Raw genomic sequence first — 22,985 nt, forward strand, 5'->3', positions numbered from 1 at the left:
TTGTCTATAGTGAGAATATAACAGATTGTCTATAGTGAGAATATAACAGATTATCTATAGTGAGAATATAACAGATTGTCTATAGTGATAATATAACAGATTGTCTATAGTGATAATATAACAGATTGTCTATAGTGATAATATAACAGATTGTCTATAGTGATAATATAACAGATAGTCTATAGTGATAATATAACAGATAGTCTATAGTGATAATATAACAGATTGTCTATAGTGATAATATAACAGGTTGTCTATAGTGATAATATAACAGATTGTCTATAGTGATAATATAACAGATTGTCTATAGTGATAATATAAAAGATTGTCTATAGTGATAATATAACAGATTGTCTATAGTGATAATATAACAGATTGTCTATAGTGATAATATAACAGATTGTCTATAGTGATAATATAACAGATTGTCTAGTGAGAATATAACAGATTGTCTATAGTGAGAATATAACAGATTGTCTATAGTGATAATATAACAGATTGTCTATAGTGATAATATAACAGATTGTCTATAGTGAGACCAGATTGTCTATAGTGATAATATAACAGATTGTCTATAGTGAGAAGATAACAGATTGTCTATAGTGAGAATATAACATATTGTCTATAGTGATAATTTAACAGATTGTCTATAGTGATAATATAACAGATTGTCTATAGTGATAATATAAAAGATTGTCTATAGTGATAATTTAACAGATTGTCTATAGTGACAATATAACAGATTGTCTATAGTGACAATATAACAGATTGTCTATAGTGATAAGATAACAGATTGTCTATAGTGAGAATATAACAGATTGTCTATAGTGAGAATATAACAGATTGTCTATAGTGAGAATATAACAGATTGTCTATAGTGAGAATATAACAGATTATCTATAGTGAGAATATAACAGATTGTCTATAGTGATAATATAACAGATTGTCTATAGTGAGACCAGATTGTCTATAGTGATAATATAACAGATTGTCTATAGTGATAATATAACAGATTGTCTATAGTGAGAAGATAACAGGTTGTCTATAGTGAGAAGATAACAGATTGTCTATAGTGATAATATAACAGATTGTCTATAGTGATAATATAACAGATAGTCTATAGTGAGAAGATAACAGATTGTCTATAGTGAGAAGATAACAGATTGTCTATAGTGAGAAGATAACAGATTGTCTATAGTGATAATATAACAGATTGTCTATAGTGATAATATAACAGATTGTCTATAGTGATAATATAACAAATTGTCTATAGTGAGAAGATAACAGATTGTCTATAGTGAGAAGATAACATATTGTCTATAGTGAGAAGATAACAGATTGTCTATAGTGAGAAGATAACAGATTGTCTATAGTGATAATATAACAGATTGTCTAGTGAGAATATAACAGATTGTCTATAGTGATAATATAACAGATTGTCTATAGTGATAATATAACAGATTGTCTAGTGAGAATATAACAGATTGTCTACAGTGACAGTTAGTGATAGTTTGTCTTTCTGCTGTTGTGTGATTCCAGGGTCCTCAGGGAATCAGAGGCTCCACTGGAATGATGGGGCTCAAAGGTGAACTGGTAAGAGTCACGCATTGAAGTGAATTATATTTCAATCCTGGCTCGCTGAAACATGTTATTTGCGTTGTGTTTCCATCCTTTCTGTCAGCGTAATGCTAATATACCTCTTGTGTTGTGACAGGGAGCACGAGGACATGATGGAGATCCAGGTCCCCAGGGTGTTGCAGGAGCCACTGTAAGTATTCTCCCATAATCCCCTTCTCCTGTTCATTATGATTTCACTAATGTTAGATCTCTGGAAAGGTTTGTTTTTCAGAAATACAACACTGTTTACGTGTCAATACGTATTGTTCTCAATTAACAAAATGATTAAACATCTCTGTAAAAAGGTTTTGTCTTACAATATGTTTACGCTGTATCTTTTTAGGGTGACCAAGGCCAGAGAGGCGTGATGGGCGAGTCTGGTCCTAAAGGTGATGAGGTGGGTATCAGAATACACCTGCCATGGTTTCATGAGTGGCGCAGTGGTCTAAGGCACTGCATCGCAGTGCTAACTGTGCCACTAGAGATCCTGGTTCGAATCCAGGCTCTGTCGCAGCCGGCCGCGACCGGGAGACTCATGGGCGGCGCACAATTGGCCCAGCGTCGTCCAGGGTAGGGGAGGGAATGGCCGGCAGGGATGTAGCTCAGTTGATAGATCATGGCGTTTGCAACGCCAGGGTTGTGGGTTCGATTCCCACGGGGGGCCAGTATAAAAAAAAAATAAAAAAAAATAAAAATAAAAAAAAAAAACGTATTCACTAACTGTAAGTCGCTCTGGATAAGAGCGTCTGCTAAATGACTAAAATGTAAAATGTTTCACATGGCCAAATTGATGCTTGTTTTTAGTCACTGTCTAGGGTGGTGGTGATGGTGTAATACTGATGCCCTGATTGGTTCCTTATCCTATTGTGTTGTTATCTAGGGATCTCAAGGTGGAAGAGGCATCACAGGTCTTCCTGGGCCCAAGGGAGAGGGTGTAAGTATTACTGTACCTGTACTGCTTTATCTCAACATAAACAATCAGTCTTAGTGGTGGGAAATGTAAGCATATCATGTCTGTTGTGTATTCATAGACTCTTAGAACCATTTAAGCCATATAACCATTCATAGAACCTTCTTGGAACATTAACACTTGTCATGGAATAATTGTTGTGGTTCTTTTTTCATGTCTAGGGTTTGTCAGGTGTGGATGGCCGTGAAGGTATTCCTGGAATGCCAGGTGGAAAGGTATGGAAATGTTTATACGTTTACAACTGTTCATAAATGTTGTGTTGACAGAGGTAATGTTCTAGTTTTGCTGTGTGCTCTCATACGTCTACAGTGATTCTTTTTTGCAGCAATTTCTATTGGGTTGGCAACGGAGATCACGGCATCCTGAAAAGTCCACTATAGAATGGGATTCATACTGGTTGAACAGAGGAATCAGCAGGAGTTGTCAAGTCAAGTTAAGGTTACAACTGTGATGTCAACATTTCATCTTAACTCACGTAACTCTCTTTCTCCACAGGGCACCATTGGCAAGGCTGGCTCTCCCGGGGAGGTGGGGCTTCAGGGACTTCCTGTAAGTATGACCTTTGACCTCACACTAACAGGCGTTCTGATTGGTTGCGCCTGTGTAAAACTCCTCATCCTCCCGTATTCTAATCCTGATGTGAAATAACAACAATAATAACATGGGATAATTGTTTCTGATTGACCGCCACCATTCTGTAGGCTATTTTGTTTTACAAACATTTTAGATTTTAATGTTTTCAACAACATCTTTGAAATGGATAATAAATGGATGATTGTTTCTGTCAAATGTATTCTAGGTATTTACATGATCATTCTTGTTACTGTAGATTGATTTTGTTTGACAATATTGTGTCGCCTCTCTAGGGATTACCTGGTTCTCCTGGCCCGAAAGGAACTGGTGGCGAGAAGGTAGGCGTCATAGAGATCTTATTAAATTAGTATTCTAATTCCTAATTCTATGGTAGGCATCATGATGACATCACAAATCACCCACAATGCACCACTTCTATCAATTAATCTACAGCCAATAGGCATTACTCTGTGCCATAAACTCAAGCCATCTGACAAATAGAGCTCATCTGTGTCACTGAGGAGCTGCAGCTGGATAGCAGCATGGGTACACTGACCTGACAGTTCTGACCCTGACCTGACTGTTCTGACACTGACCTGACTGTCCTGACCCTGACCTGACTGTCCTGACACTGTCCTGACCCTGACCTGACTGTCCTGACACTGACCTGACTGTCCTGACTCTGACCTGACTGTCCTGACCCTGACCTGACTGTCCTGACACTGACCTGACCCTGACCTGACTGTCCTGACCCTGACCTGACTGTCCTGACTGTTCTGACCCTGACCTGACTGTCCTGACACTGACCTGACCCTGACCTGACTGTCCTGACCCTGACCTGACTGTCCTGACCCTGACCTGACTGTCCTGACACTGACCTGACCCTGACCTGACTGTCCTGACCCTGACCTGACTGTCCTGACTGTTCTGACCCTGACCTGACTGTCCTGACACTGACCTGACTGTCCTGACACTGACCTGACCCTGACCTGACTGTCCTGACCCTGACCTGACTGTTCTGACCCTGACCTGACTGTCCTGACCCTGACCTGACTGTCCTGACCCTGACCTGACTGTTCTGACCCTGACCTGACTGTCCTGACCCTGACCTGACTGTCCTGACACTGACCTGACCTGACTGTCCTGACACTGACCTGACCTGACTGTCCTGACACTGGCCTGACTGTCCTGACCCTGACCTGACTGTCCTGATCCTGACCTGACTGTCCTGACCCTGACCTGACTGTCCTGACACTGACTGTCCTGACCCTGACCTGACTGTCGTGACCCTGACCTGACTGTCCTGACACTGACCTGACTGTCCTGATTCTGACCTGACTGTCCTGACACTGACTGTCCTGACCCTGACTGTCCTGACCCTGACTGTCCTGACCCTGACTGTCCTGACCCTGACTGTCCTGACCCCTGACTGTCCTGACCCTGACCTGACTGTCCTGACCCTGACCTGACTGTCCTGATCCTGACCTGACTGTCCTGACCCTGACCTGACTGTCCTGACCCTGACCTGACTGTCCTGACCCTGACCTGACTGTCCTGACCCTGACCTGACTGTCCTGACTCTGACCTGACTGTCCTGACTGACCTGACTGTCCTGACACTGACCTGACACTGACCTGACACTGTCCTGACTGTCCTGACCCTGACCTGACTGTCCTGACCCTGACCTGACACTGACCTGACTCTGACCTGACTGTCCTGACTGACCTGACTGTCCTGACACTGACCTGACACTGACCTGACACTGTCCTGACTGTCCTGACACTGACCTGACACTGACCTGACACTGTCCTGACTGTCCTAACACTGTCCTGACCCTGACCTGACTGTCCTGACATTGACCTGACATACTTCATCTCAGACACAGGGAACTCAGTTCTATTAGAGAAGATACTAGAACAAGGAGTGGAAGCAGGGCGGTAGCTCCACCCCACTCTCTCTGCAAGTTTCGGCCAAGTCTATGGGCCAAATGTCCCAAATCAGTAATGAAAAAATCTGCACACCGGAACAAAGTTCCTCGTTAGTCGTGGCATCCCAGTGTGTTGACAGACACTACGATACCATCCTATGGGACGTGTATCTGTCCAAGAGAGATGATGACAAACTCTGTTTATGTTGCTCTATTTCAGGGTGGCTCTGGAGAGCCAGGTCTTCTTGGAACAATGGGATCTGCTGGTAAAACAGTAAGTCCAAATCAAATCAAAGTTGATTTAAAATACATTTCAAATTGTCTACACAGTAACAAACTGTTCATTGTGATGTCTCTCTGTAGGGAGAGCAAGGAAAAGCAGGAGATCTAGGACCCATTGGACCAATTGGCGGACCAGTGAGTATCCTGTCATTTATTATATTTCCAAGCAGGCAAAGCTGTTTTTATGACGTCATCACAACCATATTACAACTGGTAGGAATTGGGTTGCAGTGATGTCATTGATGTCAATGATGTCATTGCAACCAGTTTTGCCCGCTGGGTTCCATTTTAATGTCCTGCATTATTGTCCAATAAAACAAGCCTTCTCTTCTTCTCTCTTGTAATTTCCTTTGACACCTCTCTAGGGAGACAGAGGAGAACAAGGACCAGCCGGTCCACCAGGCAAACCAGGAGCCAGGGTGAGTTATTGTTGTTGTTGTTGCTGTCTCGTTGCTGTGTGATGCTGTGTGTGTTTGTGCCAGGTATAGTATGAGGATTGATGAATGGAAACATACTTTGTAACAATGACTCAATGATGACAATGTTAGGCTGGAACACCAAGATTCTTGAGAGAAAGAAAGAAAGAAAGAAAGAAAGAAAGAAAGAAAGAGACAGAGACAGAGAGAGCGAGTGAGCGAGAGTGAGGGAGAGGAGTGTAGACCTAGCTGTGGTTACAGAGAGTGTGGACCTGGCTGTGGTTACAGAGAGTGTGGACCTGGCTGTGGTTACAGAGAGTGTGGACCTGGCTGTGGTTACAGAGAGTGTGGAACTGGCTGTGGTTACAGAGAGTGTGGACCTAGCTGTGGTTACAGAGAGTGTGGACCTGGCTGTGGTTACAGAGAGTGTGGACCTGGCTGTGGTTACAGAGAGTGTGGACCTGGCTGTGGTTACAGAGAGTGTGGACCTGGCTGTGGTTACAGAGAGTGTGGACCTGGCTGTGGTTACAGAGAGTGTGGAACTGGCTGTGGTTACAGAGAGTGTGGACCTGGCTGTGGTTACAGAGAGTGTGGACCTGGCTGTGGTTACAGAGAGTGTGGACCTGGCTGTGGTTACAGAGAGTGTGGAACTGGCTGTGGTTACAGAGAGTGTGGACCTGGCTGTGGTTACAGAGAGTGTGGACCTGGCTGTGGTTACAGAGAGTGTGGACCTGGCTGTGGTTACAGAGAGTGTGGACCTGGCTGTGGTTACAGAGAGTGTGGACCTGGCTGTGGTTACAGAGAGTGTGGACCTGGCTGTGGTTACAGAGAGTGTGGACCTGGCTGTGGTTACAGAGAGTGTGGACCTGGCTGTGGTTACAGAGAGTGTGGACCTGGCTGTGGTTACAGAGAGTGTGGACCTGGCTGTGGTTACAGAGAGTGTGGACCTTGCTGTGGTTACAGAGAGTGTGGACCTGGCTGTGGTTACAGAGAGTGTGGACCTGGCTGTGGTTACAGAGAGTGTGGACCTTGCTGTGGTTACAGAGAGTGTGTACCTGGCTGTGGTTACACAGAAACTCTCTAGAGAATAGGCCTGAATAGGATCTCAGGATCTCAGAGGCTATTTTCACAGTAAGGAGAGAATGGGGTCCAGGGCCAGCCGGCTGAAAGAGCCCTCTGTTCCTTTGGCATTCCTCAAACACACACGGTCAGCGATCAAAGGTGTGCCCAGCACACAGAATGAAGAGACACGCACACATAAACATACAAAATAAAAAATTGCGGCCAGGTTTTTAGGAATTCTCTTTCTTTTGTGCACATTTTTGAGTCACTACCCTGATATATCCGTCTCATGAACAGTTAATTAACCCAGTGGATGTTGTCCTAATGACAGAAGGAAGAAAGGCTCCATACTCTGCTGTCTTATCTTAGGTTTCCAACTACTTTCTGCTGTAGTTTTATATATTTACATACAGTATTCCATTTAGCAGATGCTTTTATTCTTACAGTCATGCGTGCATACATCTTACGTATGGGATGCCCCTGGAATCAAACCCACAATCCTGGCGTTGCAAGCTCCATGCGCTAACCAACTGAGCCATACAGGGCATACAGTAGTGTGGTGTTGACCTCTGACCTCATTGTTGTCTCTCTACCTTTGTTTTGTAGGGATCTAAAGGGGATCTTGGTCTTCCTGGTGTTCCCGGACCCCCAGGCCTCCCCGGAGTGAAGGGAGAGAGGGTAAGATAAGAGGACGTTCTATTCTGACTGGTATCTATCCCCTCTGTAGAGACCTGCCGTCTGGTGGGGAAACAAACACTGCTATTATACAAATACTCAAACTACTGCTTACTGGATTTACGCTCCCCGGACCGTTTACTTTCTGCATGCTTGATATTTGATAAGAAGACAGAGAGGAACCTCAACTGAACAGCAATGTGGCTTGTGTTTAGTCATTTCAGGTTCAACAAACGTCTTATGACAATTTCCAATGTTCATGAAACCACCAGTTTTGATTTGACTTTTCACGGTTCTGTACAATCATGAAAAATACATATATTTGGCCCCCTCTAGTGTTACAAGTTGAAATATGCATTGATAAGACTAGTCTTGCTGCGGTATTACAGTTTGTTACAATCACTTTGGCACTAATTTCAGAACCTTGACGTAATTTTTCAAAACTCTAGACACAAAACTCAAAACGGTAATCACTTGTAACACAGGCTGTCCAATGTTCAAAACATTGCATTGTGCATTCATATCTTTAAAGAAATCTTGCACTTGCACAATCATTGGTTAAAAAAACTAATTTATTGTGAAATACCAATGAAACGTTAATTTAGATCACCCACACACAAGCAACCGATAGTTTCACTGTGTCATTGTTCATACAATCATTAAATATTGTAGTACAAAATAGGTGATACATGTTTCATTATGGTACTACATGTAAATACATCCCTGTAAAAGTACTGCAGTAGTAGAGAGAATACTACAGACACAGTGGAATCATTGAACAAAATCTGAAATATATTGATGAAAAACAATACAGTACTGTAAAACATAAAATGCAGTGTTCCCCAACTTGCTTGCTTGTACTGTAAAAAGCAAAACATAGGAGTGATTACTGTACTTCTACATTTTCATCAACTCTGTCTTGTGGATTTGGCCACAGGTTCTCATCTACATCACAATGGATGTTTTCATTAGACAAACATCTTGGAAAAAACCTTCGGGCATGGCGAATCCAGGCCTGACACTGGTCTGCCGTGATGTCATTGCATGCGTCATCCATGGCCTGGAGAAGAGTGACTTGTTCATGAGGGCGCCTATCATAAACCTTCCATCTCCATGTGGAGAATAATTCCTCAATCGGGTTAAGGAAAGGAGAGTATGGGGGTAAATACAGGGTGGTAAATTGTGCATGGGCCTGAAACCATGCTTGCACCATATGAGCATGGTGGAACCTGACATTACCCCACACAATGACATAGGTCACGCCATCAGCTCTACAGACCTGATCGAGCTCATCAAGGACGGTTACAAGGAGAGCTGCATTATATGATCCAATACGAGGTCTGCGTCCCACCACACCATCTTCTGATATAGCCGCACACATTGTAATGTTGGCCCCACGTTGTCCAGGTACTTGGATGGTTGCCCGCTGACCAATGAAATTCCGACCTCTCCTCCTTGTCTTGGCCAGGTTAAAGCCTGCTTCATCCAAATATATGAATTTGTGATGGTTGTCATCAGCATCCAGCTCCATCACCCTCTAAAAATACATTTTGGAAAGAGATTTACTGATTACTCTACAATGTAGAATTATTAGGGAATTTTATTACAACAGCCATCTTGAAACTGAACATACTCAGTCCTCATTTGCTTCACTCTGTCTGCATTTCTTTCAAAAAGCACATGGTATAGTTGTTTTAAAGACACCTGGTGCCTTTTCAGCATGCATGCAATAGTCGGCAAACTTATGGATTCCACATTGTTAAACATGTCTTCATTGTCCAAGATATGCTGGCAAATTTCTGTAAGGCGAATATCATTTCGACCACAGCCTGCTCTTGTTGGTCAGTCAGAATTTTGACTCTGCCTCCCCTATTTGGCCTAGTCTCAATTCTACAGGGAAAATTACAGTAAGAAGACACTTGGTCACATCACCTACTCTGTGATACACATTGGTATGCAGTCATTTGACAATTGAGAGTAGCATAATGTTTAGTGCATGCTGACAACTTACCGATTCTCATTGCGGAAAGTTCTGATTATTGCGACAACGGTTAACCTTCTGAGGTTTGGTTGTATCATTGTAGCCGCCTCAGTCATTGTCATGCCATGATATATGACATGGTCTACAACTATTGCTCGGATTTCATTGGACACTCTTTGCTGTTGCTGTCTTGGTCCGTGGCCTTGTCCTCTACCACGTTCCCCCACACCTCTCAAACAAGGCCCACGACCACCTCTCAGAAGGGGTGCTTGTCCCCTGCCATTCCTTTGACCAACACGTCTTCCTCCCACCACTGCTTGACCTCTATTGTGACCTGGATCACCTGCCGGCTCCATGTTACAGTACGTATCGCTATGTTGTTGCAAGTGGATCCCAATCAATTCTTTATATACTCGTTCCACAATGTGAACTCAAATCATCAGTAACGAGTTGGCAGAATTGGACAAGCAATTACAAGGGCCTGCATCCATACAGTGCAGTACTGTCAATACTGTAAATAGTCTGAAAGGGTGGTACATGGGACCATAGAAACGGTGTCTGATAAAGAATGATGATGAAATATTACATCCATAGATAATGTAGTCTAATTGGTTCATGCTCCACGCTAATTGGTGACAATGAATCTCGTTATCTTGAAACTTTCATGATCTGAACATGGAATATTGTTTGTCTGTTTCCATACAACTATGCATTAAGAGTAATGCAACAGTTACTTATCATTTTGAGCAGCTGTATCAATTGATAATTGGATAATTGTAATGAAATGAATAGACACTCATCTGAAATGTAATGTGTGAATTGCCTTTTGAAATAGTAGTACTTTGATGTTAAGTTGTGTCATATTGAACAGGTGATTTTTGTTACATGAACAAATGATCTTAGTTTTATGTGTATTGTATCCAAGCAATTGAAAAAAAGTGTTAAGAGTTTTGAAAAATGTTCATTTTGATCTTTGGTTGTGAGTTTTGTGTCTAGAGTTTTGAAAAATGACATCAATGTTCTGAAATTAGTGCCAAAGTGATTGTAAAAAACTGTATATAGTAGTATAACTAGTGCTGTTGTTTAACTGTATAACTGTACTGTATAACTTGCTGTAGTAGTATAACTAGTGCTGTTGCTTAACTGTACTGTAGTTAAACGATTTTCAATACTGAACTGATTTTTCCTCAACTTCAGGGAGAAGCTGGCGAGGGAGGACCTAAAGGGGAGCAGGTAAGAAATCCAAGTTTGAAAACGTCTGTTTATCTCTCTCAACAATATTTGTCTGTATCTTAAAGTCAATTTGATAATCCACCAGCAGTGTGGATGGGCCCTTTCAAGTTTCATTAGTGGTATGTACGGGAGACACATGGTAGACACCATCCAACCAAATGCTTACTTGCAGATTCCTTCTGGACAATGCAACAACAATAAGCAATAATAAAAGATAAGAATAGGAACATAAAGTAAATGTCTCAGTAGAATAGAATAAACATGTTAGCATCAGTAGAATACAGGAAGGAACCATTTATAGTCCAATATTTACATGTGTTTTAGGGAAGGGGGGATTGGGGGGCAAGTGTTTAAATTGTGCAGTATTTAGCAATCATAGTAAGAGTCTGGTAGCAGCAGTTGTGGTGTGTGTGTGCGTGTTTGTTTGTGTGTGTGTGTGTGTGTTCCTAACTTACCCAGGGCATTTTTATATCCAGAAGAGTGAGTTTACCCCAAATCATTTATATTTGTTTGTGTGTGTGTGTGTGTAGGGAGAACAAGGTTCTGAGGGAACCTCTGGAGACAAAGGAGATGTTGTAAGTTATCACTCAAGCAAGGATTCATTGCATACAACCTGACCTCACATTTGAGCCTTTTAAACAACACTTTTTCAACTCCACCTGTACTAATCATCTGTGTTTTTCTCATTTGATTGATAGGGTGACCAAGGGGAAGCTGGACCCAAAGGAGCGGTGAGTTCTGACTACTTTTCTAGAAGCAGTTCCATGTCTCAAACGAGGAATATAACTACAGTTGAAGTCTGAAGTTTACATACACTTAGGTTGGAGTCATTAAAACTCATTTGAATGTCGGTTAGGACATCTACTTTCTGCATGACACAAGTAATTTTTTCAACAATTGTTTACAGACAGATTATTTCACTTATAATTCACTATAATCACAATTCCAGTGGGTCAGAAGTTTACATACACTAAGTTCACTGTGCCTTTAAACAGCTTGGAAAATTCCAGAAAATTATGTCATGGCTTTAGAAGCTTCTGATAGGCTAATTGACATCATTTGAGTCAATTGGAGGTGTACCTGTGGATGTATTTCAAGGCCTACCTTCAAACTCAGTGCCTTTTTGCTTGACATCATGGGAAAATCAAAAGAAATCAGCCAAGACCTCAGAAAAAACATGTAGACCTCCACAAGTCTGGTTCATCCTTGGGAGCAATTTCCAAACGCCTGAAGGTACCACGTTCATCTGTACAAACAATAGTACTTAAGTATAAACACCATGGGACCACGCAGCCGTCATACAGCTCAGGAAGGAGACGTGTTCTGTCTCCTAGAGATGAACATACTTTGGTGCGAAAAGTGCAAATCAATCCCAGAACAACAGCAAAGGACCTTGTGAAGATGCTGGAGGAAACAGGTACAAAGTATCTATATCCACAGTAGAACAAGTCCTATATCGACATCACCTGAAAGGCCGCTCAGCAAGGAAGAAGCCACTGCTCCAAAACCGCTATAAAAAAGCCAGACTACGGTTTGCAACTTCACATGGGGACAAAGATCGTACTTTTTGGAGAAATGTCCTCTGGTCTGATGAAACAAAAATAGAACTGTTTGGCCATAATGACCATCGTTATGTTTGGAGGAAAAAGGGGGACGCTTGCAAGCCGAAGAACATCATCTCAACCGTGAAGCACGGGGGTGGCAGCATCATGCTGTGGGGGTGCTTTGCTGCAGGAGGGACTGGTGCACTTCACAAAATAGATGGCATCATGAGAAAGGAAAATTATGTGTATATATTGAAGCAACATCTCAAGACATCAGTCAATGACCCCAAGCATAATTCCAAAGTATTAGCAAAATGGCTTAAGGACAACAAAGTCAAGGTATTGGAGTGGCCATCAAAGCCCTGACCTCAATCCTATAGAAAGTTTGTTGGCAGAACTGAAAAAGTGTGTGTATTCTGCCCTGGAATTGCGTTCCCATGCAAAACTAGACAGATAGCTAACAACTGAGTCTTCAATAAAACTTCCAAGGCGTGACTTTTCTTGAACGAATGTATTGAAAACGTTTGTTGTGAAACTGCAAAATACAGAAAATAATATACTTTAGTATCCAATTCACATTGACATAGTGTAGCTGTACATTATACATTTCAAGTTGAAGTTGCATAAATACAAAGCACGTGCCAAGGTACCATGTATCTGACATGACGCCAAACCAGATAGATAATTACCATGTGAGTAGCAACTAGCCAACTCCTTTCATTACTCTAATAATGTGCAAACACCTCTGTACAATAACAAAGCATATTACACTAGAAACAGTAACAAACTATAGTATGTTTCACACTTCTTTTACATGACGCACGAGCAAACTAATACAGCTGACGGCATCCATGAAAGTCAATGCAATTTGCGTGAGTAAATGTAACCAACTAACATTGATAAGTAAGCCATTCTATCAATAACAATATTATCATCACTAGCAATATGCTTGAATTGAACTTACAAACAAATATTTTCCGAGGCTGAAGCGTGACAAGAAATAGTTGCACAGAAAGAACTGTAGCGTTGTTTCTAGCTGCTTGTCTGCGTGCAGAATGACTACTCTACTTCCGGTTTTTGTACATTCTTCTAAGTACCAGAAAGCTCCACTAGGGGGCGATAAACACCATGGAACACAATGAAAGTCACTCTTAACCACTATAATAAAATAATCTGTTACCTTCTAACAGGATGGCAGCACAGTGTGTGAGCAAGGAGGCCTACAAACCTGACTCAGTTACACCAGCTCTGTCAGGAGGAATGGGCCAAAATTCACCCAACTTATTGTGGGAAGCTTGTAGCAGGCTACCCGAAACGTTTGACCCAAGTTAAACAATTTAAAGGCAATGTTAGCAAATACTAATTGAGTGTATGTAAACTTCTGACCCACTGGGAATGTGATGAAAGAAATAAAAGCTGAAATAAATCATTCTCTCTACTATTATTCTGACATTTCACATTCTTAAAATAAAGTGGTGATCCTAACTGACATAAGACAGGGAAGTTTTACTAGGATTAAATGTCAGGAATTGTGAAAAACTGAGTTTAAATGTATTTGGCTAAGGTGTATGTAAACTTCCGACTTCAACTGTAACTTTGAGACAGTTCATCTACACCCATAGAGTGTGTTAGCTGTAGTGCTGAGCGATTAACCAACATTTTGGTTATTTTTCGGTTTTTAAACAACTAATTGACTGACGTTGGTTAAATCATTTGAATTTAAAAAAATATCGTTTTTTTTCTGTGAGCTCGATGTGCAGATTCTGTAGAGATAAATCAGATGAAGCCTGAACTGTGCGATGTGGTAGGGCGTTGTAGTTTCTAACAGGCCAATATTCTACATAGTTTAGCGCCGAAAACATGGTAATGAACTACAATGACCATAATCCATTGCGCTCGCTTAAACTTGTCCAGTCTGTGCGGAGCAGACACGGAGAGAAGAGCGATTGAGTGGAATAGAAAGCAGTTGCTTCGCGAGCCTCAAAATACATGATTTAAGTGATTTATAGTTGGTATTCAGCAGTCATAAAAGTCTACCTTATTTACTTTGAAGAACTACTAAAATAGTGATTTAGTCAGACAGCATAGGCAGCTGTTCTATAGAGATGATGATGACTTGGAATTAAATAATAAAGTCATCAAATAAAACTAAATATTTTATTAAAGTAAAGTAATGTGAATAAATTATGGTTAATAAGTGATAAGCAGTAATGGACAGTCACTACAATCATGGGACTTTTATTAATTGTTTTATTCAGTGTTGTTACAGCATTCAACCCACATAATGCATAGTGCATTTAATGTAAAGAAAAAAATCAATTGAACCGAAACCGAACCGACCTCAAAAAGCACTAATCGCTCAGCACTACTGCAACTTCAGCCTTGAACCTGTAGATATATCGGACTTTGCTTCAGATAAAGCCAATCCATATTCTGCAACATAATCAAGTTGGGTAGAAACTCAGAAGTCTTCATTGAGCGTGCTCAGTACCACCCATGTAATGTTGTTCTGATCCAGTGGTCTCTCCCCTCTCTGTCTCCAGGTTGGAAACCCAGGAGAGCCTGGTAACAGAGGACCAGAGGGTAGCAGAGGGCAGCCTGGCATCGAGGGCCCAGCTGGTTCACCTGGACCACGTGGCATGCAGGGCAACAGGGGCTCACCAGGAATCAGGGGGTCACAGGGACCAGCGGTAGGTACCCCCAAACCACCTCCACGCAAAACTTTGAAGACTATACACCTGAACTTACTTACTTACTTACTTACTTACTTACTTACTTACTTACTAACTTACTTATTAACTTACTTAATTACTTACGAAGTTACTTCCTTAATAACTCAGTTACTTACTAATGTACGTAATGACTTATATACTTAATTAATTACTTACATACTTACTTAATTACTTATCTACTCACATACATACTTACATACCTACCTACTTGCTTACTTACAACTTACTTACTTAATTATCTACTTACATACTAACTTACTAACATACTTACTTATGGACTTACTTACTAACTCACACAAGTACCTACATACTTACTTACTTACATACTAACTTACTTACTAACTTAATTACTTACGTACCCACATACTTACTTACTCACATACTCACATACTTGCTTACTAACTTACTTGATTGATTATTAATATACTTACTTACTAACTTACTTAGTTGCTTACATACATGCTTACTTACATGCTTACTAACGAACTAACTTGCTTACTTATACACCTACATACTTACTTATTTACATGCTTACTTACTCATTTACTTTCATACTTACTAACAAATTCAGTTACTAACTTACATACCTACCTACTTATTTACATGCTTACTTACTCATTTACTTTCATACTTACTAACAAATTCAGTTACTAACTTACATACTTACCTACTTATTTACATGCTTACTTACTCATTTACTTTCATACTTACTAACAAATTCAGTTACTAACTTACATACCTACCTACTTATTTACATGCTTACTTACTCATTTACTTTCATACTTACTAACAAATTCAGTTACTAACTTACATACCTACCTACTTATTTACATGCTTACTTACTCATTTACTTTCATACTTACTAACAAATTCAGTTACTAACTTACATACTTACCTACTTATTTACATGCTTACTTACTCATTTACTTTCATACTTACTAACAAATTCAGTTACTAACTTACATACTTACCTACTAACTTACATACTTACTTACCTATTTACCTCCTTTCTTACATACATACTTACTTACTTCTAGGCCTTTCCCTCCTCCCGGACCATAGGCCATCGACAACAGTTGTCCAGTGTATCCGGCATAACACAATTAGGGCTTACAAAATGCATTTGAGAAGCTAAATCTATGTGTATTAAAAGCTGTTTTCTCATCATAAACCTTTCTTATGTTATCCTTCAGGGTAAAGAACCAAGCGATCAACACATCAGACAAGTCTGCATGAGAGTTATGCAAGGTGCGAATATCACAAGGAAGTTGTTTTCACACTGTCTCATTCCTTCTGTGTCTTTTAAATCAATGTATCTCACTCTACCTTTAAGCATCAACACTCTGTAATATCCCCACCCTCATTGGGTATCAGGGGTATTCAACTCTGACCCTACGAGGTCCGGAGCCTGCTGGTTTTCTGTCCTACCTAATAAATAATTGCACACAGCTGGTGACCCAGGTCTAAATCAGTCCCCGATTAGAGGGGAACAATGAAAAAAAGGCAGTGGAACTGGCTTTGAAGTCCAGAGTTGAGTTTGAGGGCTTATAGTCTATCTGGCTTGGCGGTTTCAAGACGAGTTTGAAGAGAGGGGAGCAGAAAAGAACCCATCATAAATACGCTTCAACCTTTGTTAGTTTGATGGATAACAGACTCCTGAACCCCAGCAATGCAGAAGGTGCAGGCTGTTTTTTGGTCTCTCTCCCTGGGCCCTCCTCTTACTGTCTCCCACCCCCCTCCTCCCACTACCACTACCCTCCTCCTAAACTCAGGACTTTTTTATACCCAATGTGCTGAAAAATATATTTCACCTCCAGAGGACCTGCACTTTTGCTAAAAGCAGAAAAGCAAAGAGTCTGGGACAAGAGAGAAAGCCTCTACAGATGAATTGTCATCAGGGGGGCTGGAAACTGGAATTTGAAGTGTAAAATACCATAGCCAAAAGCCTTAGGAGTTTTGTGTTGAACTCTTGGCACCATAAATATACATATCTATTTTTCTATTTAAAGTTTGCAATAAGTATTTGCAGTCTGCTCAATTTACTGAGGCAGACTTGAAGGTGTAAGACTAGAAGAGAGGAATAACATTTTTATAACATTTATAAAAAGGCCTTCATTAAAGGTCCAATGCAGCCGTTTTTATCTCAATATCAAATCGTTTCTGGGAAAACAATTGAGTACCTTACTGTGATTGTTGTAAATGTAAATGGTCAAAAAGAAACAAAAATAGCTATTTAGCAAAGAGACATTTCTCAAGTAAGAATTATGCTAGAATTGTCTGGAAGTGGTCTGAGTGGCAAGGGTAAAACTGAAAACTAGCTGTTATTGGTAGAGAGGTTTGGAACTCTCTTTCTTATTGGTCTATGAACTAATTTACCACCTGGTGATGTCACCAGGCAGGCCAAAACTCCATCCCACCAAAACAGGTAGAAATTTCAGACGGCCTTTTCAAACAGCTCCTACACCAAAAGGGCATTATAATATTTTTCACAATTTCACAGTATTATTCCAACATCAAAGTGTGGAAATATATATAAAACACAGGAAAATCACATTTTGGACTGCACTGGGCCTTTAATACATTTGATTGATTAATTGTTTGCTCATCATTCCCTTTCCTCCTTGTTCCAACAGAGCAGCTAGCCCAGTTGGCTGCCAGTCTAAGGAGGCCGGAGTCTGGAGCAGCGGGGCTGCCTGGTAAGCCAGGGCTCCCTGGTCCTGCCGGTCCCCCAGGGGACAGTGGCTTCCCTGGGCAGGCTGGAGCAAGAGGACTGCCTGGCCTCAAAGGACCTCCAGGACTCCTGGGACTCAAAGGTCCCAAAGGTGGGGAGAGGATGTGTAATGTTACTATGAAAGCAAAATTCAGCTCATGTACACAAAGGAGTTTTGTAATAACCCTTGCAATCAACATCCTGTGTGTGGCGCAGGTGAAATGGGCGACAGAGGAGACCGAGGTCCCACGGTGCGAGGGGCCAAGGGCCAGCCAGGACCTCCCGGTCTACCAGGTGAATGAGATTGACCTCGATCGCCAAGGAGAAGCGAACCATCAGTAGCTTACTTGTTCTTTATGTTCTAGTCTTGGTCTTGGAGGTTCTAGATGTTCTAGTCTTGATCTTGGAGGTTCTAGATGTTCTAGTCTTGGTCTTGGAGGTTGTAGATGTTCTAGTCTTGGTCTTGTAGGTTGTAGATATTCTAGTCTTGAGGTGCGTTGAACAAGGGAAATAGTTTGCGAACGTTGGCTAACGTTAGCTAACATATTGTATTCCATTTGTTTTGTGTTTTGCCGCGACCATTTGCTATCCTTAGCAAAAGTGTCTGTTTTGGGTCTAAACTGCTGCTAAAGATAATCAAGTGGCCATGTAGACTTTCTACTATATTTAGTAGGAATAGCAAAGTCATTTTCAGTTTGATATTGTTGCTAAAAAGTCACAGTAATCCTTAAAAAAGAAAAGTAGCCGTTTGATGTTTCACCATAACATTTTGGAATGTTCATTCAACTGAAATTGTTACTCTGGCAACATGTTCGCCACAAACAGAAGCCTTATTGAACTCGCATTTGGTCTTAGAGGTTCTAGAATGTTCTAGTCTTGAGTCTTTTAAGGTTTTCAGTGTTCTAGTCTTAAGTCTTTGAGGTTATGGATGTTCTACTTTGGTCTAAGATGGTCTAGCTAACTCTTCTCTAACTCTAACTCTTCTCCCTCCACAGGTGAGCCCGGAAAGCCCGGTTACGGCCAGGAGGGACGTGACGGTGAGAGAGGACCTCCAGGTGTTCCTGGCCAGGCTGGTGTACCTGGGCCTCCTGGTAATGCTGGCCCCAACGGCTACTGCGACCCGTCGTCCTGCAACCTCAGACCGGGGGACATTGACACCAGCATCAAGGGCCCGGAGGGAACTAGAAACTAGAGCCACCACCCAGTGGAGGCTGGTGTCACTTTAAATCTGAGGACTGGATGTAATGGCTGTAATGAAATAAATGGAACAGTATCAAACACCTTTGATTCTGTTCCATTTATTCCATTACAGCCATCACTATGACCCATCCTCCCTTCACCAGCTTCCACTGCCCAACACCAAGAGAGGGGTAGAGACAGAGACAGAGACTAAGATGGCAGATGGACAGGTCTCCCACACCAACCCGGGGAGCACACAACATTCTCACAGCCTCTCTACTCTAAAGGTTGTCGTTGTAAAGTGGTCCATTCTATCGTATCTGCAGTGTTTTGTGAGAATGTTCTGTGCTATCCAGATCTCTATCGGATATGAAGGAGTCTTCCACTTCCAGAAATGCGAAACAAAATGAAGTATTTTGTTGCAAAATAATAATAATCCTGAACCTGTTTGGATGTGTAACAGTTTTTTTACCTGACAGTTTCTTTTTTTCTTTAGCTGTTTTCAGAAATGTTTAAGATATGAACATTTTGAAGACAATACATTTTTGTTTTTATTCCACTGCCCCTGTAAACCTATATGTCCCTAATAACCACCAGACAAATCACCTGTCCTTAATAACCATCAGACCATCCACCTGTCCTTAATAACCACCAGACAAATCACCTGTCCTTAATAACCACCAGACCTTCCACCTGTCCTTAATAACCACCAGACAAACCACCTGTCCTTAATAACCACCAGTCAAACCACCTGTCCTTAATAACCACCAGTCAAACTACCTGTCCTTAATAACCAGCAGTCAAACCACCTGTCCTTAATAACCACCTGACATCCACCTGTCCTTATTAACCACCAGTCAAACCACCTGTCCTTAATAACCACCAGTCAAAGCACCTGTCCTTATTAACCACCAATCAAACCAGCTGTCCTTAATAACCTCCTGACAAACCGCATGTCCTTAATAACCACCTGACAAACCACCTTTCCTTAATAACCACCTGACAAACCACCTGTCCTTAATAACCACCAGTCAAACACCTGTCCTTAATAACCACCAGTCAAACCACCTGTCCTTAATAACCACCAGTCAAACTACCTGTCCTTAATAACCAGCAGTCAAAACACCTGTCCTTAATAACCACCTGACATCCACCTGTCCTTATTAACCACCAGTCAAACCACCTGTCCTTAATAACCACCAGTCAAAGCACCTGTCCTTATTAACCACCAATCAAACCAGCTGTCCTTAATAACCTCCTGACAAACCGCATGTCCTTAATAACCACCAGTCAAACCACCTTTCCTTAATAACCACCAGTCAAACCACCTGTCCTTAATAACCACCTGACAAACCACCTGTCCTTAATAACCACCTGACAAACACCTGTCCTTAATAACCACCTGACAAACCACCTGTCCTTAATAACCACCAGTCAAACCACCTGTCCTTAATAACCACCTGACAAACCACCTGTCCTAAATAACCACCTGACAAACCACCTGTCCTTAATAACCACCAGTCAAAAGACCTGTCCTTAATAACCACCTGGCTGAATGTTCCCTTTCCTCCTTTCCTCTCACTGAAGCAGCTGTAGTCGACATGTTGATTTCAGCAGCGGCCCCGTCCACATCAACATCAAATCACACTAACCCTTCCCCAATAAAGGCAAATCATAAAGCAATACCAGGATTGCCTTTAGCCCAAAGTGTATTTTTTATTTCTAATGTACTGCATCATGTTCTATATTGAAATATCATATACCAAAGATAAACCTTCTGAAAAACAGTGCTGTCAGTTTGTCCAGAAAGTGACTGCTGCATTTCCAGCCCCCTGCTTTCCTTCCTAAATACAGGGATGGAAAGCAGATTAATCTGACTGACCTTCCATGTATGCTGTAAATCTCTGTAAATTGTTTTGAATTGTGGTTAATTATATTTCCTACAAAATAACTATCCTAATGATTGAATGTGAGGTTTGTTCTCATTGTACAGTGTGAGGAGGATTCTGAGAGATTATTATTTTGAATATAAACGGAGTATTCCCTTCACAATATTCTGTTCACTGTTGAGTAGTATGTCACCCATAGAAATGAAGTAACTAGAATGGCAATTCCAATATGATTCTATTTCTCTGTGTAATCCTCACAGGGTTTGGAGAGATGGAGAAAAATAACTCAGTTGTTTCTATTTATTATATGATGATGATGATACTATTTGAGGGTGACATCAGTTTGTACAAATATCTAGGAGGAGGATCTAGACATTTCAAATAAATTCTCAAATGTTTTTTTTTTTCCTATGAATTTGTTCACTCCAAATAAAGCAATGTCGCGGTCGGTTTTAAAATATATTTCCAACTCTCTGGACATTTTTTAAACATTATACTCAAATGTACTGCAGTACTACTCAGAATAACTTGTCTATATATTTTTTTTGCAATACCTTCTCAGAAAACATAACCTTGATGAAGTGAATAGAATATGAATATGCTCTTAAAAAGCTCTTGAAACTGTTTATTGACATAAATAATATACAATCTGGTATTCAAAACATAGTTTCATATAATGCAAATATGTGACAGTTAATTAAGGAATTGACCATGCATAGACATATTCAGTAAATTCTACCTTTCTAGAAATAATGATGATAAAAATCACCAATGCTACTTTTCTCCATCCCTGTATCGATAATGCACAAGGAGCACCAAGAAAGCAAATATTTTAATTTAGAAACTTCACATCAGCAAGATATTGTATTCTATTCACATTTTGTGACACACCAATGTGTAATCTGAGTAGGTCATTATAAGCAAATAAAACACATGAAATGTAAGAAATTATTGTTGTACAGATTTAAGGCAGGTAACGGTAATCAGAGTGTAAAATCAACATTGTTTTTACAGAATGCTGTAAAGTCAAAATAATTGTTGGAAAATATTACACTTCAGACATATTCAACTTGTTGTACAACCTCTGCTATATGGTCAAAGAGTGGATTAACGCCTTCTAAGTATAGGCCTTCAAAAATGATCGACAAAAGATGACTAGCTTCTTTTAAAGGACTGTTTGTCACCAACGTTCTATCCATTCCATTTAGCATGTTAGTCTTGAGGTAAGTTTCAGCTGTTAGCTTTATAGTAGCGGTGTAGTGGGATAGTGGGAAGGCTAGAGTGTAACATCACGGTGACTAAACTAATATGTGTACAGTACAGCGGATTGTTAAGCCTCAGATGAGGTAGACCATCAAATTAAAATAACAATTATCACACTCAAAACACAAATAACAAAGTACATAAATTATAAAGATAATGAGATTAAACACACTGTTAAAAGACAATACTAAATACATGGAGAGGTCTTCTTATCCACAAAGTGTTGACTGACAAGTTTAGAAGATCATCAAGAGGATAGAACAGTGAAAAATAATCGGTTGTTGAGTTGAACAAACTTCTCTGTATGAAGCTAGCTTAAACTGTACAGTGATTTACAGTGTCCATATTAGGACAGACACACCTCCTGACGAGACTGGCACACCTCCTGACGAGACTGGCACACCTCCTGACGAGACTGGCACACCTCCTGACAAGACTGGCACACCTCCTGACGAGACTGGCACACCTCCTGATGAGACTGGCACACCTCCTGACAAGACTGGCACACCTCCTGACGAGACTGAGGCTGTCCTAATATGGACACCGTAAAGGTGTTTTCCCGAAGGCAACAAGGTTAGGTAGCAGGGTTGGGGCTAATCCCATTTATATTCACCCAGTTCAGGAAGTAAACAAATTCAATTTCTTGTCATTGAAATCTATTTTAGTTGGAGACTTCAATAGACCCAGACCCGCTTCTGATAATCCTGGGAGTGTCCGACTCCCTAAACGGATTAACCAACTCCCAAAAACAACTCATCTCTTACAGTCTCATCTCGGCAAAAAAATTAATATTGTTGTTTTGGAAAAGGAGGGAAGCGCCCTCTACCAAATTATGGCTCAGCGAAGTGGCAAAAACTGTACACTTAGAAAGAATTAGATATATTCTGAACAATAAATTATCAACATTTGATCAAATCTGGCAGCCTTTCCTC

The 22,985-nt window shown here is 40.9% G+C and overlaps 1 protein-coding gene and 1 long non-coding RNA gene across 3 annotated transcripts in view; one reads left to right on the forward strand and one right to left on the reverse strand.

The window, feature by feature from the left end:
- col9a1b (collagen, type IX, alpha 1b) overlaps window positions 1-21,252 on the forward strand; it is a 30,257-nt gene extending 9,005 nt beyond the window's left edge. Inside the window, exons 14-32 of the mRNA XM_041867543.2 lie at window positions 1,540-1,593; window positions 1,715-1,768; window positions 1,961-2,014; window positions 2,498-2,551; window positions 2,749-2,802; window positions 3,083-3,136; window positions 3,454-3,498; window positions 5,308-5,361; window positions 5,451-5,504; window positions 5,735-5,788; window positions 7,454-7,525; window positions 10,701-10,736; window positions 11,267-11,311; window positions 11,435-11,467; window positions 14,824-14,970; window positions 16,206-16,260; window positions 17,646-17,834; window positions 17,939-18,016; window positions 18,718-21,252. Of these exons, the coding sequence (XP_041723477.1) occupies window positions 1,540-1,593; window positions 1,715-1,768; window positions 1,961-2,014; window positions 2,498-2,551; window positions 2,749-2,802; window positions 3,083-3,136; window positions 3,454-3,498; window positions 5,308-5,361; window positions 5,451-5,504; window positions 5,735-5,788; window positions 7,454-7,525; window positions 10,701-10,736; window positions 11,267-11,311; window positions 11,435-11,467; window positions 14,824-14,970; window positions 16,206-16,260; window positions 17,646-17,834; window positions 17,939-18,016; window positions 18,718-18,914 (1,383 nt within the window). The 3' untranslated portion in view covers window positions 18,915-21,252. The remainder of the gene's footprint in view (window positions 1-1,539; window positions 1,594-1,714; window positions 1,769-1,960; window positions 2,015-2,497; window positions 2,552-2,748; window positions 2,803-3,082; window positions 3,137-3,453; window positions 3,499-5,307; window positions 5,362-5,450; window positions 5,505-5,734; window positions 5,789-7,453; window positions 7,526-10,700; window positions 10,737-11,266; window positions 11,312-11,434; window positions 11,468-14,823; window positions 14,971-16,205; window positions 16,261-17,645; window positions 17,835-17,938; window positions 18,017-18,717) is intronic.
- Window positions 19,521-22,907, reverse strand: LOC123482772. Of its 2 annotated transcripts, none has more exons than XR_006657917.1 (2): window positions 20,449-22,907; window positions 19,521-20,246 (listed from the first exon to the last, which is right to left on the reverse strand). It is a non-coding gene; the product is annotated as an uncharacterized LOC123482772 (long non-coding RNA). The 2 variants fall into 2 exon arrangements; XR_006657916.1 differs by having other exon boundaries at window positions 19,521-20,361.
- Between the last annotated feature and the right edge of the window lie 78 nt (window positions 22,908-22,985).

Source organism: Coregonus clupeaformis, chromosome 37 (genome assembly GCF_020615455.1).
Source record: "Coregonus clupeaformis isolate EN_2021a chromosome 37, ASM2061545v1, whole genome shotgun sequence".
NCBI lineage: Eukaryota > Metazoa > Chordata > Actinopteri > Salmoniformes > Salmonidae > Coregonus > Coregonus clupeaformis.